Source organism: Thamnophis sirtalis, unplaced genomic scaffold (genome assembly GCF_051295495.1).
Source record: "Thamnophis sirtalis isolate CommonGarterSnake01/CBP01778 unplaced genomic scaffold, rThaSir2_p1.2 scaffold_13, whole genome shotgun sequence".
Taxonomy (NCBI): Eukaryota; Metazoa; Chordata; class Lepidosauria; order Squamata; family Natricidae; genus Thamnophis; species Thamnophis sirtalis.
The window spans coordinates 234820-246282 of NW_028261393.1; the positions used below are offsets into that span (position 1 = coordinate 234820).

The 11463-nt window shown below is 64.4% G+C and overlaps 2 protein-coding genes across 3 annotated transcripts in view; one reads left to right on the forward strand and one right to left on the reverse strand.

Annotated features, from left to right (window-relative positions):
- The first annotated feature begins 46 nt into the window (after nucleotides 1-46).
- Nucleotides 47-7890, forward strand: LOC148042856 (RAC-beta serine/threonine-protein kinase-like). Of its 2 annotated transcripts, none has more exons than XR_015698369.1 (14): nucleotides 47-221; nucleotides 2081-2195; nucleotides 2940-3068; nucleotides 3349-3460; nucleotides 3730-3886; nucleotides 4049-4180; nucleotides 4806-4871; nucleotides 5203-5271; nucleotides 5394-5516; nucleotides 5620-5748; nucleotides 5915-6129; nucleotides 6571-6657; nucleotides 6768-6870; nucleotides 6978-7890. XR_015698369.1 is itself a non-coding variant. In XM_087727904.1 (14 exons), the coding sequence occupies exons 2-14, from the start codon at nucleotides 2150-2152 to the stop codon at nucleotides 7055-7057; spliced, it is 1455 nt and encodes a 484-aa protein (XP_087584030.1). In that variant the 5' UTR covers nucleotides 47-221; nucleotides 2081-2149; the 3' UTR covers nucleotides 7058-7890. The 2 variants fall into 2 exon arrangements, 1 of the variants encoding a protein (XP_087584030.1); XM_087727904.1 differs by having other exon boundaries at nucleotides 5915-6136.
- A 2412-nt stretch (nucleotides 7891-10302) lies between these two features.
- LOC148042857 (spectrin beta chain, non-erythrocytic 4-like) overlaps nucleotides 10303-11463 on the reverse strand; it is a 4304-nt gene continuing 3143 nt past the window's right edge. The window contains exon 7 of the mRNA XM_087727928.1: nucleotides 10303-10353. Coding sequence (XP_087584054.1) covers nucleotides 10303-10353 — 51 coding nt within the window. The remainder of the gene's footprint in view (nucleotides 10354-11463) is intronic.

Consider the following 11463-nt stretch of genomic DNA (forward strand, 5'->3'; position numbering starts at 1 on the left):
GGGACGGGTCGTTTGCGCAGCCGCCTGGCCCGGGGAGCGCGCCTGCGCAGAGCGGCAAAAGCTGGCTGGCGGCGGGGTTGTTGTCGTTCCTGCTCGCGTCCCGGCCGCCCTTCCTGCGTGCGGGCCGGGAGGAGGCGGGGTTTCCGGGCGCGGGCGCCGTCGGACCTGACGCGACGGCAGCCCCGAGGATGGCCCCGCGGCGACGCCGGTAGCGGCGGCAGGTAAGGGGGGGGCGGGGGCGACGCCCGCGGGCCCCACCGCTGGCCGAGAGCGCCGCGCGCGGGGCATTCTGGGAGGGAGGGCGGCCGCACCATCCGCCGCGCGGGGCGGCCATCGCAGGAGGGCGAAGGCTCCGTCGAGGCCCGGAAGGCGCTCCGCAGGCCTCCCGCTGATGGAGCCGCCCGGCCTTCCCGCGGCGGCCCCCGAGCCCTCCTGCTCGTCCCCAGCGCTGCCCGGGAGGGAGGCCGGCAAAGTGGGGGTTGGCGGGGACGGAGCTGGCGCTGGGAGGCTCCCGGGAGACTTGGGGCTCTCGGGCTGCACCAACCGGGGGGGGGATCCGGGGCAGATGGGGCTGGAGGGGGGAAGCCTGGAGCTCCCCCACTGGGAGGGCCACAGAGGCTGCCCGGTGGGTGCTTGTCCAATCAGGGTGGGATCCAGGCCCGGTCGCTTTGGGAGTCGGGGGAGACCCTCGAGCAGAGCCCTCCGGCCGAGAGGCGGGGGATGCCCTGCCCGCCCAGGGCCTGCGCTGGTTCCGAGCAGAGGGAGCAGAGGAGCCCTTTCCCCAGCCTCCCTTTTGTGCCCCCGCAGAGGTCTCTGCATCCGCCCTTCTCCCTGGCCGGAGGGCGAGGCGGTGCTGCTCCCTCCCAGGGATCCCTGGCAGCCTAAGTGTCAATCGGAGGGCCAGACGGCAGCCGCCCAGCCCTGCGCTCCCCGCGCTCAGCCTCCCGGCTCTGATGATCTGCTGGGAGAGGCGCTTCCAGGAGAGCCCCTCCCGGTGCAAGACTGCTGCGTTGACTCCAAGCCCTTCCGTCTTTGGGCAGCAGAACGTGGCCTTGGAGCGTGGATGTTGCCTTTGGGGCCACGGCCACTTCCAAGGCGTTTGGGCTCCTTGGGGCCCTGAGTTACACGGAGGGTGCATTTCATTCAGTTCCTTCCTAGGGAGGGGGAAGGCTCCCCCCCCCATGTCCATGTCCTGTATCCCTCCTGCCCTCCGCGATCAGAGTCCTTTCAGCTTCCCCAGGTCACTTGCAACTAGAGGTGCCGTGGGAAAGCCTAGCGCTTGTTGTAATGCTGAGCCGCCATGCCGGTCCGGTCCCTGCCCTCTGCCCTTTGAAAGGCCCTTTGCTTCCTGGGCAGATTCCAGCCAACGGCTCCACCTTCCCTGCGAGCTTTGAGGAGAAAGGGAAACGCGGTGGCGGCTTCTTCTTCTTCGGCCAGGGAGGCCAGCTCTGCTCTCTGCTCTTTTTCTGGCTGCCAGCAGAAGCAGAGCCAGTGGGAGGGGAGGCTGGGGCCAAAGGACCAGGGCTGCTCCGTTCCTTTCCAGTCTTCCACGATGGACCCCAAAGCTGTGTTGCAACACACACACACACACACACACACACCCCATAGGTCCCTGCTCCTCTCGGCCTCTATAGCGCCAACAGTCCTTCCGGAGAGCCTTCCAGTTGGGCCAAGGAGGAGACAAGCTTTCCCTTCCCACCTCCGGTAGCCATCAGGGAAGGGCACAGGAGGCAGAGGGCAGAAAGTGGCTGCTCAGAGGATAAGCGCAGGAGCACGTAGACGTCTACGCAGCACTCCAGGTGCTTTACCACATCTCTCCCCCAGCACCTCCCCCAGGGTGCTCCTCATGCACAGTCTCTCGTGTGGGGCACCCCCTGTGGCCTTCTGTCGGTCGTGGGTCTTCTTAGCCACCGGCCAGTGCAGACGAAGGATTGGGGGGAGCCAGGCTGGTGTCGATGGTGGCTCCGTAGAGAATTTCACAGGGTTCGGAAGTCGAGTTTGCGGTGCTGAGTGGGCAGCGGGGGCTTCAGGGTGCCCACCCAAGATCTAAGAGTGGCAGCTGCTCCCTTCTCCCCTGCAGGTCGCCAGGCCGCCTGTGGGCCCCCCTGGCAGGCAGCAGCCCCTCTCCGTGCCCTGAGGCGGCAGCAACATGAGCGAGGTGTCAGTGATCAAGGAGGGATGGCTGCACAAGCGAGGTGAGTGGTGTCCCGCCTGCCCCGTCGGAGGCCCTGAGCTGCCAGCGGGGCTCCTCCCCCAATGGAGGCCTCCCTTGGGCTGCTCCGGAGAGTCGGGGGGCTCCTTTGGCTGCAGCTAGCGGAGGAGGCCCTGGGTAGCCTTCCCAGAGGGGCCCTTGGCCGCCGGGCTGCGTTTCCTCCTGCCCAGGGAAGGCCCAGCGGTTGCATCCTTTGCCACAGTGGTGGCTCTATGGCCTCTACGGGGCTGGACCCAACAGTCCAGGACTCAAAAGAACCCAGCGGAGGCGTCTTGGCACAAGCCGTTGCTCCTCGTCCAGTCCTGGTTTCTGGCAGGCAAATATAGACCGCAGCTGGGGGCTATTTTTGTCCTGCCATGGCCTGGAGGGGTGGCAGCTGTGGCAACCCTCGGCCTGCTTTTCCCACCGGGGGGGGGGGGGTTGGAGAGGAGAGCAGCCCCCCCCCCCAAAAAGCTCTGGCCTGGCCTGAGCTGCCCTGAGCAGAATCCAGGAGGCTCCCCTCCCCCAGCAGCTCTTTCTCCAGCTGATGGGAGAGACCCCTCGGGTGCTCTGGCTAGGTGACCTCAGGGGGCCTCTTCCTCTCCCAACCTTTGCACAGGTGGGGCCTTTTAGGGGGGTTGGGCGGAACGTGGATGGGGTCGCCCCTCTAAGCCTGCCTACCCTGTTTGATCATTGGGGGGGGGGCGGCTGGGTTCCCCTGGGTGGTAACCCTCGGAGGCCTTTCCAGGGGAATACATCAAAACCTGGAGGCCCCGATACTTCCTCCTCAAGAGCGACGGCTCCTTCATCGGCTACAAGGAGAAGCCCGAAGCGGCCGACCACAGCGCCCCCCCTTTGAACAACTTCTCCGTGGCAGGTGCGTCGCCCAGGGCCCCTGGCAGAAGGCGGGTGGGCTGCTCCCCAGGGACGCTAGCGGAGGACCTTCCCCCACCTGGCCATGGGACCTGGGTGTCTGAGCGACCCTGGCACTGCCCTCTTCCCCCTCTGCCTCTCTGCACTGGGGAAGCCGCCCTGGCTGAACTGGGCCAGTCCGGAGCCCCCTCGGAAGGGCAGGCGCCGAGGGGGCCTCTGGGAAGGCTCCCTGGGGAGACTCCAACCTGGGGTCCTTTTCCTCCTCCTCCCCCCCACCCCCCCAGAATGCCAGCTGATGAAGGCCGAGCGCCCCCGCCCCAACACCTTCGTCATCCGCTGCCTGCAGTGGACGACGGTGATCGAGCGGACGTTCCACGTGGACTCTCCAGAGGAAAGGTGAGTGGACAGGCCTCCTTTCGACCGCCATGGGCAGCTGCTGCGTTTCAGATGCCGGATGGGAGTGGTGGGTGGTCTGCTTGGGGTCTTCTCCCACCCTGCTACGTCGTTCCACCTCGGACTCTTGGACCCCGCTCGTCTTTGGCACCAGAGATGCCCAGCTTCCCTGACGGTGGCGTCTCCCTTGCCCAGCAGCGGAGCCCCCTGCCTGCCTGGGCAGCTTCTGAAGGCTCCTGGCCCCCCCTGAGCACTGCTTTGCGTCTTCCCAGGGAAGAATGGATCGAGGCCATTCAGACGGTGGCCAACAGCTTAAAGAACCAGGAGGCGGAAGAGGAGGACCGGATGGAGTACAAGTGTGGCTCCCCCAGCGACAGTCCGGGGGCCGAGGAAATGGAGGTGGCAGTGACCAAGGCCAGAACTAAGGCGGTAAGCAAGGCGGGTCTGCGGGAAGGAGGCGGCCGCTGATCGTGTCTACTTGGGGGGTCAAATGACGGCCGTGGGATTCCAGGGGTTTCCCTGAACGGCTCAGGCAGGCCAGGAGCACCCACTCTCCCCCCCCCCCCCCCCCGCTGTGCCTTCTGTTGCCAGACCATGAGTGACTTCGACTACCTGAAGCTCCTGGGCAAGGGCACTTTTGGGAAGGTCATCCTCGTACGGGAAAAGGCCACAGGCCGCTACTACGCCATGAAGATTCTGCGCAAAAAGGTCATCATTGCCAAGGTGGGCGGACGCTCCGGCCCCTCGGTGGGGGGGGGGGGAGGCTTGGCCAGGCCAGCAGCAGACGGCCTTGGGGGACCAGCCAGAGGGCTGCTGCCCAAGAACAGGGCAGAGGGGGGGGGGGCGTCCAAGGCTTAGCGGCCAGGGGAAGGCGTTTAGGGAGGTCCTGCTCTGAACTGATCCAAGCCATCTCAAGACCTGCAGGATTCTCCTAGGCTGGAATTCCCCCGCCTCTCCTTCAGAGGACAACCCCCCCTCCCCCCCGGGGGTCCTTCCTCAGAAAATCTGGGGGTGGGGAGGCACTTTGGAGTGGGGGGGGCCTTTCTGAGCCTGGCGAGAGGGAGAGAGAAAGGAGCTCTCAGAGAATTGGATTCTGGGAAGCCCCCTTCCTCTCAAGCCACCCAAGGGGAGAATGGATCAGACCAAAGGGCCCCCAGCCCCCCAAGCGCACACAGGGAAGTTAGCCTGGCGGCCCAGGAGCGCTGCCTGTTTCAGCCGTGTGGCCCTGGGAAGGGCCGCCACTCCTCCCGTTTCCCCGGAGCCAGGGGGGGCCGCCTGGGGGCGCTTGGGGGTGAAGGGCAGGGGTTTGCCAGGCGCACTGGGTGAGGAGGCTCTTCTCCCTCCCAAGGATGAAGTGGCCCACACCGTCACAGAGAGCCGAGTGCTGCAGAACACCAGGCACCCCTTTCTCACGGTACGTCCAGGGGGGCTTTGGGATCCTCCCCTGCTAGTCGGAAGTGCTTCTGGGCTGAGTCGAGGGGGCGCCCGGGGGTCCTGCCCCAAGGGCCCAGGGGAGGCCGGCTCAGTTCCACACCGAGGCGCCAGGCGAAGGAGCCTCTGAAGCACCCTCCTCGTCTCCCCCGCCCCCTTCCCACCAGGTGGCATCAGAAGGCGGAAGAGGAGGAGGAGGAGGAGGAGGGTTGGGTGCCAAGCCTGGGGTTGATTTTAGTCGGAGCGCAGGGCCCTGGTGGGCAGGGAGGGAGATGCCATCCGCCTCTGAGGGAAATCTCTGCCCCCCTTTCTAGGCCCTGAAATACGCGTTCCAGACCAACGACCGGCTCTGCTTCGTCATGGAGTACGCCAACGGGGGAGAGGTGGGTGTCCGCCCGGAGCCCCTTCCTGGGAGTGGCTGCCACTCTCTCTCTCTGGGAGCAGGAGTGGCCTTTGGGCCTCCCTGCCTGGCCGCTTCCCCCTGACCCATCCGCTTCCCTTCCAGCTCTTCTTCCACCTCTCCCGAGAACGCGTCTTCACGGAAGAGCGCGCCCGCTTCTACGGGGCTGAGATAGTTTCTGCCCTGGAGTATCTCCACTCGCGGGACGTTGTCTACCGAGACATCAAGGTGGAGATGAGGGTCCAAAGGGGTGGCCCCCGGGTCAGCTGTGCGGGGCGTGGGGGGCAGGGGCTCCCCTCGGCTGGGGCCCAACCGCCTTTGTGCCTTTTAGCTGGAGAACCTCATGTTGGATAAAGACGGACACATCAAGATCACGGACTTTGGACTCTGCAAGGAAGGCATCTCCGATGGGGCCACCATGAAGACCTTCTGTGGGACACCGGAGTACCTGGCCCCAGAGGTAGGGCGGGAAGGGCGGTTCAGCCTGGCCCAGTCACAGGGCGTCCGGGACCTCCTCCTCCTCCTCCTCCGGGGCCAAGGCCGGCATGTGGGATGGCCTTCAGCCCCCCCCCCCCCCCCCGCCAAGCGCTGCGTGTCTCACCCGTCTCCTGCCCTTTGCCCCACAGGTGCTGGAGGACAACGATTACGGGCGGGCCGTGGACTGGTGGGGGCTGGGCGTGGTCATGTACGAGATGATGTGTGGCCGGCTGCCCTTCTACAGCCAGGACCACGAGCGCCTCTTTGAGCTGATCCTCCTGGAGGAGATCCGCTTCCCACGCACCCTCAGCCCCGAAGCCAAGGCCCTGCTGGCCGGGCTGCTCAAGAAGGACCCCAAGCAAAGGTGGGAGGTCCCGGCTGCCCCCCTCCCCCGAGGCCTTGGGAAGCAGAGGGGGGCCGACCTGCCAGGGCTCCTAGGGCTGGGGGGCTGGAGGTGCCGGAGAGCAGGGGGGGCCGTGAGTGGGATCTTGGGGAGGGGCAGGGGGTCCCTCGAACAGAGTCAAAAGCCAAGCCGTGGTTGGCATGAATGCAGCATGAAATGAACGCTTAGCGCATAGTAGTTTGCACGTATGATGTGAGTGCCCTCCTCCTCTGGGCAGAGTATGCTGTGAGGAAGCCTTGGGGGGGCAGCTGTGGGCGGGGAGGGGGAGAGCTGCCACCCTGACCCTGAGGAATTCCTTCCCCAAAGGGCTCGGCTCTCCCTCAGTCGGGATTTGCCCTCCGACTGAACCTGTGGGCGCACTCACGCACACACAAAGCAGTTAACCAGGCCTTTTCTTGCCAGGCTGGGGGCGGCCCCACCGACGCCAAGGAGGTCATGGAGCATCGGTTCTTTGCTGCCGTTAACTGGCAAGACGTGGTTCACAAGAAGGTAGGCCCTGCGGTGCTTCTCCCCTTGGGGGGCTCTCCTGGGTGGGGAGGGGGAGTTGCAGCACGACCCCCCCCCCCACGAGGCGAACTAAGCAGGCTCTCTCCCGCCAGCTCCTGCCCCCTTTCAAGCCCCAGGTGACGTCCGAAATAGATACACGGTACTTCGATGACGAGTTCACCGCCCAGTCCATCACCATTACGCCACCAGACCGATGTGAGTAGGGGGCTTTGCACTGGCAGGCCGGGAGGGGGGGGGGGCTCATCTAGTTCTTTGCTTCTGGCTTCACTGGAAGCCCCCGGGCGGGCTGCTCTTGTCCACAGATGACTGCGTGGACCCCCTGGATGCCGACCAGCGGACCCACTTCCCTCAGTTCTCCTACTCCGCCAGCATTCGGGAGTAGGGCTGCAGCGCCTGCTGGAGAGAGCCAGGACCGGGCTGATGCCACCTGCCCACGTCTGGAGCCCAGCGGAAGAGCCGGCCCCGTCGGCCCCTGCAGCCAGGACCAGCTGGCTCACTTCAGCCCATGTCTCCCTGCCCCCCTCCCTCCCAGTGCCGCATCCTCCCTCCTTGCTCTGGGCCACCGCTGAGTTTCACACGGAAGGTGCTTTGGCCTGTGTGGCTGGCCGCTGAGGGCCGCTGTGCTGGCGGAAGGGCAGGGAGCACCGTTCGCTGCCTCGTGCGTGGGATGGCAGCCTGGACCCCAGAGGGCGGAGGACCCGAGCACTGTGCCTTGCAAGGCTGTGCTAAGAGGGGCAGAGCCCCAAATCCCCCCCACCCCCGTTTCTGTGGGATAATGGCCGGCTGGCCGGCCAGCGCTCAGGTGTCTCTTGGGGTCAGTGGCCTGGCAACTGCTGCCTTGCTGCCCTTTGGTGGGCTTCCCCATCACCTCCAGGGGGGCTGCTGCTGCTGCTGCTGCTGCTAACAGGAACTTTGAGCTGCCCTTCAAATAACGGGGACCTGGCCCCCACTTAGGACATTGCCCCCCCCCCGACAGTCCCAGCTGCTGTTTGCATGGCCCAGCAATGGCCCTCGCTGGAGTGATTGGGCCCAGCGGGCCATTGGCTCCCATGAAAGGGGGGGGGCTCCCCTTGGGGATCCAGGGGGAGGGAGGGGCTCCCTGGCCCCAACAGCGTTTCCTTCCCTCTTTTCAGCTGTGGAAGATGCCTGCCTGCCTCTCCCGTCTCTGGCCCTGTGGGCAGAGGCCTCCTCCCCCATGGCTGCAGGGCCCTGCCCTGGGAGGGAGGGAGGGAGGGAGGGAAGGAGGTTTGCTACCCCAGCCCTGTGTGGCCTGAGAAGGGAAGGCACAGGCCAGGCTGGGCACAGAGAGCGCTCAGCTGAGTTGCTGCAGAGGGCCCAGAAGCCCCCCAAGCAGAGCCCCTCCCCCGTGTTGCTAGAGGCGGTTGTGGTCCCCTAGCAAGCATGGCCAGAAGGTGGGGTGAGCTTCCTGCAGCCCCAGCCCCACCATCTCCCCCCCCCCCGTGCAAAGAGTGGGAGGCCTTCAGGGAAAGGGGCTGCTCCAGCTGTGTAACTGGCAGGCCAGAGGGGTCCCTCCTGCCCACCTATGTCGCCCCTCGGGCAGGTACCCGAGGACGCCACCTGGTGGGCTGGAGGATCGCAAGCGCCCCTGAGCTCCCCTTTGCTCTGACTCCTGTCGGCCACAGCAGAGCTTGGGTTCCCGTGCCGCCTCCTGGGTTTGGGGGAGCCGCCTGTGCCAGGGACTCCTGCCAATTCCACCATTGCTCTGGGCTCCACCGCGAGTCTTCTTTGTACAAAACCTGGCTGCAAACATCCATGGCAGCCCTGCCTGGCCTCCCGTGCCTCAACTCCAGTGGCAGTGGCCCGATTCCACTGGGCGAAGGCCCCAAGCAGCCCCCGATGCCCTGGGGGGCCCCGTGTCACGTCAGAGGGAGGGTGCGGGGGCTCCCTCAGTGAACGCGGCTTCCAGGACTCCTGGCCGGCTGCCCCTGGTGCCGCCTGCTTGCCTTGAGGGTGGCTCCCATTGGGCACTCCTGAGGGTGGGGGGGGGAGCCCTGGCTGCTCCAGACCCCCCAAGTGGCCTTCCTTTCAGCAGACCCGAAGTGCCGGCAGCCTCCGAGCCTCCGTGAGCCTTTTGGGCCTGCCCAGAACCGATCAACCCAGGAGGTGCCTCAAACTGGGGTTCGGCTTCCTGGGGACGACGTCTTGTGCCCTGCTGAACTTGTAGGGCTGGGGGGGGGGGATCTCTGTGACGCTTGGGGTCTTTGGGGAAAGGAAAGTTTTTCACGTTTGCTGTAGTTCTAATTCAGATTTACTAATTTAATGTTGCCCCTGTTAGGTTAGAGTGAAGCTCCGCTCTGTTGTGGGGCGTTTTCCGCCCCACTGCTGGGAATCGGCAGCCCCCCTGGCCCTCGGCCGACAGAGATCCCGAGTTCCGTTGTAAAATAAAGTTTGCTGGAGTGTTTTTGTAAATGTGGCTGATAAGCACAACAACTGGAAAGGCTTCCCCCCCTTTTTGGTAAACCACAGAATTGCCTTCCTCCACCTTCACATTTGTACGGTACAAGCAATAAAAGATTTTATTTCTTGGTTATGTGGGGGTCTTTTTTTAACCTTTATTAAAATACTTTACAATTTTAAAGCAACATCCAAGCTCCTGTTCAGTTGATTATCTACAAATTCAAACCCCGGGTAGCCTTGGTCATTGGAGGAAGGCCCCGTGCCCCCCTTTCACAAGGAAGAGCTTTTTCCCCAGGGATTTCAGCAAAGCCCCCCCCTCTTCCTTCAAATCTTCCCAATTTAAGCCCCCTCCTTTAAATGGGGGCTATTCCAGCGCCACTCAATAGCCGCCCAGCTGCCAAGGAAGAGGCGCCCACCATCCTCCCTCCACCCTTTGAGCCGCAGGCAACGGCCCCCCCCCTGCCCCACCTCTCGGAATTGGCCTCCAGGAATTCTCGGTGTAACTTTCCCTCCTGTTCTGCCATCGGTTCTGAAAAGTGACCTGAAATCACATCCTGCAATAGTCTATTCTACGTTACTGTGGGACGTCCGAATGTCCCTCTGCTCCGCTCATTGGTGGCTCCTGCTAATGAGCCCTAATTTAGCCAAGCTGGGAACCCTCTGGCGCTCTCCGCTCCCTCCCTCCTCGTGGGCGTTGGGGCAAAGGCCATGGCGGGCCCTGAGGGGAGGCCCTGGACGCTGCTGCTGCTGCAAAGAGCCGTTCTCTCGGTAGGGGCCTCCTTTGTGGGGCAGACTGTAAGCCGAGTAAGTGAGTCCCCTGGGCTGTTGGGGGTCGGGCAGCAGAGGGAGGGAGGGGGGGTCATTGGTGTCCTCTCACTAAGGGAGGGCCTGTGGCCGTGAGTTTTCAACAAAGCTGCCCACTGCCAGTTCTGGCAATCAGGGAGCCGTTCTTTGGACCCCCCCTTGCAAACAGTAACTCCACTCTAGCTCCTCTGTCTGAGCTGCAAAGAACCCCCTGCTCACCTGGGTCCCTCAAACGGGGTGGGGGGGGGAGCAGAGGCAGCCCCTCAGTCACTTGGGAGCAAGGACTCCCCAGCCCCCTCCCAGCCCCTCTGGAGATGCCAACGGAAAGCCTGCCGGCTGCGGAGGCTGCACCCAGGAGGAAGGCTGTGTGCTCCTTTAAATGACCCCCACCCCACCCCCCCTCCTTCAGCAAGGCTGCTGCTGCTGCTCTGTTTCAGGTGGAGGAGAAAAGGGAGCCTTTGAAAAGCAAGAGCAATGAAGGGCGGAGCACCGAAAAAGCCTCTGGGAAGGTGAGCCACTCCTGGCCCTCCAGAGGGGAGCTGTGGGGAGGGAGGGAGGGAGGGAGGACAGGCCGAAGCTTCAGAGCTGGACATTATTAGGGTGCTCTCAGGAATCAATCCTGGGGGAACTCAACCCAAGACTGGGGCCGCAGGGGGGGCCCTGGCAAGAATCCAGCTGGCCAAGGAAGGGAAGATGGCCAGCACACCTTTAATGCCTCCTCCTCCTCCTCCTCCCCCCCCCCTGTGGGGCTGCCTTGGAGGCATCTCCCAGCCTCTTTGCACCTGGGCTCCTGTGACAGTGTGGAGGAGGAAATCCCCAAATCCTGCCCCCCCCCCACTTGAAGCTGCCAGATTGCCAGGGGGGGGGGTTGGGTGAAATAGGAGCACCAGAAACTCTGGCCGGGGAAGGTTAGGGTGGCTCTTGTCAACCGTTAGGTTGCATCCATTAGATTGGCAAGGGGGGAGCTCGGTGGGTGGGCTCCCCTGGTGGGCTGAAGGCCGAGTCCTGCCCTTGAAGAGCATTGGACCCAGCAGGAGGCAACCCGGAGCCCTCCAGGCTCTGGGGTGGAGGGCAGCAGCTCACGGGCAAAGGGTGGGGGGGAGGGGGAGGGGCCGCTTGGGCTTTGGCAGGTAGCTCTGCGCACCTGGTCCCGGCCTGGCCCTCCTCCTGGCTGCCCCATTCCTCTCCTCTTCCAGAAAAAGGGCCTGGAAAGCTATGAGAAAGAGGCCGAGAAGCGGGGCTGCCCCCAAGCCCTGCCTGAAGCTCCTTTGCCAAGAGAGCGAGGTGAGGAAGGGCAGCGGAGGGACTCCCTCTTCGGGGAGTGGGGGTAATCCTACACGTGCACCAGGCTTGGCCTCGAGCTGACATCCCCTCATCGAGAGGCAGCCCTGCTGACCTCCCAGCTTCCCCCCTCTCTCCCAGTGGTCCCAGCCTCCCTGGCCCTTGCGCACGAGCTGTCCCAAGCGATGCTGCGGATGGACATGGCTCTGGAGAGGGAGTACGCCTTCGACATCTTCAGCAACTTGATGGTGAGCACTGGCAGCGGAGCCCCACCCCACGACCTTT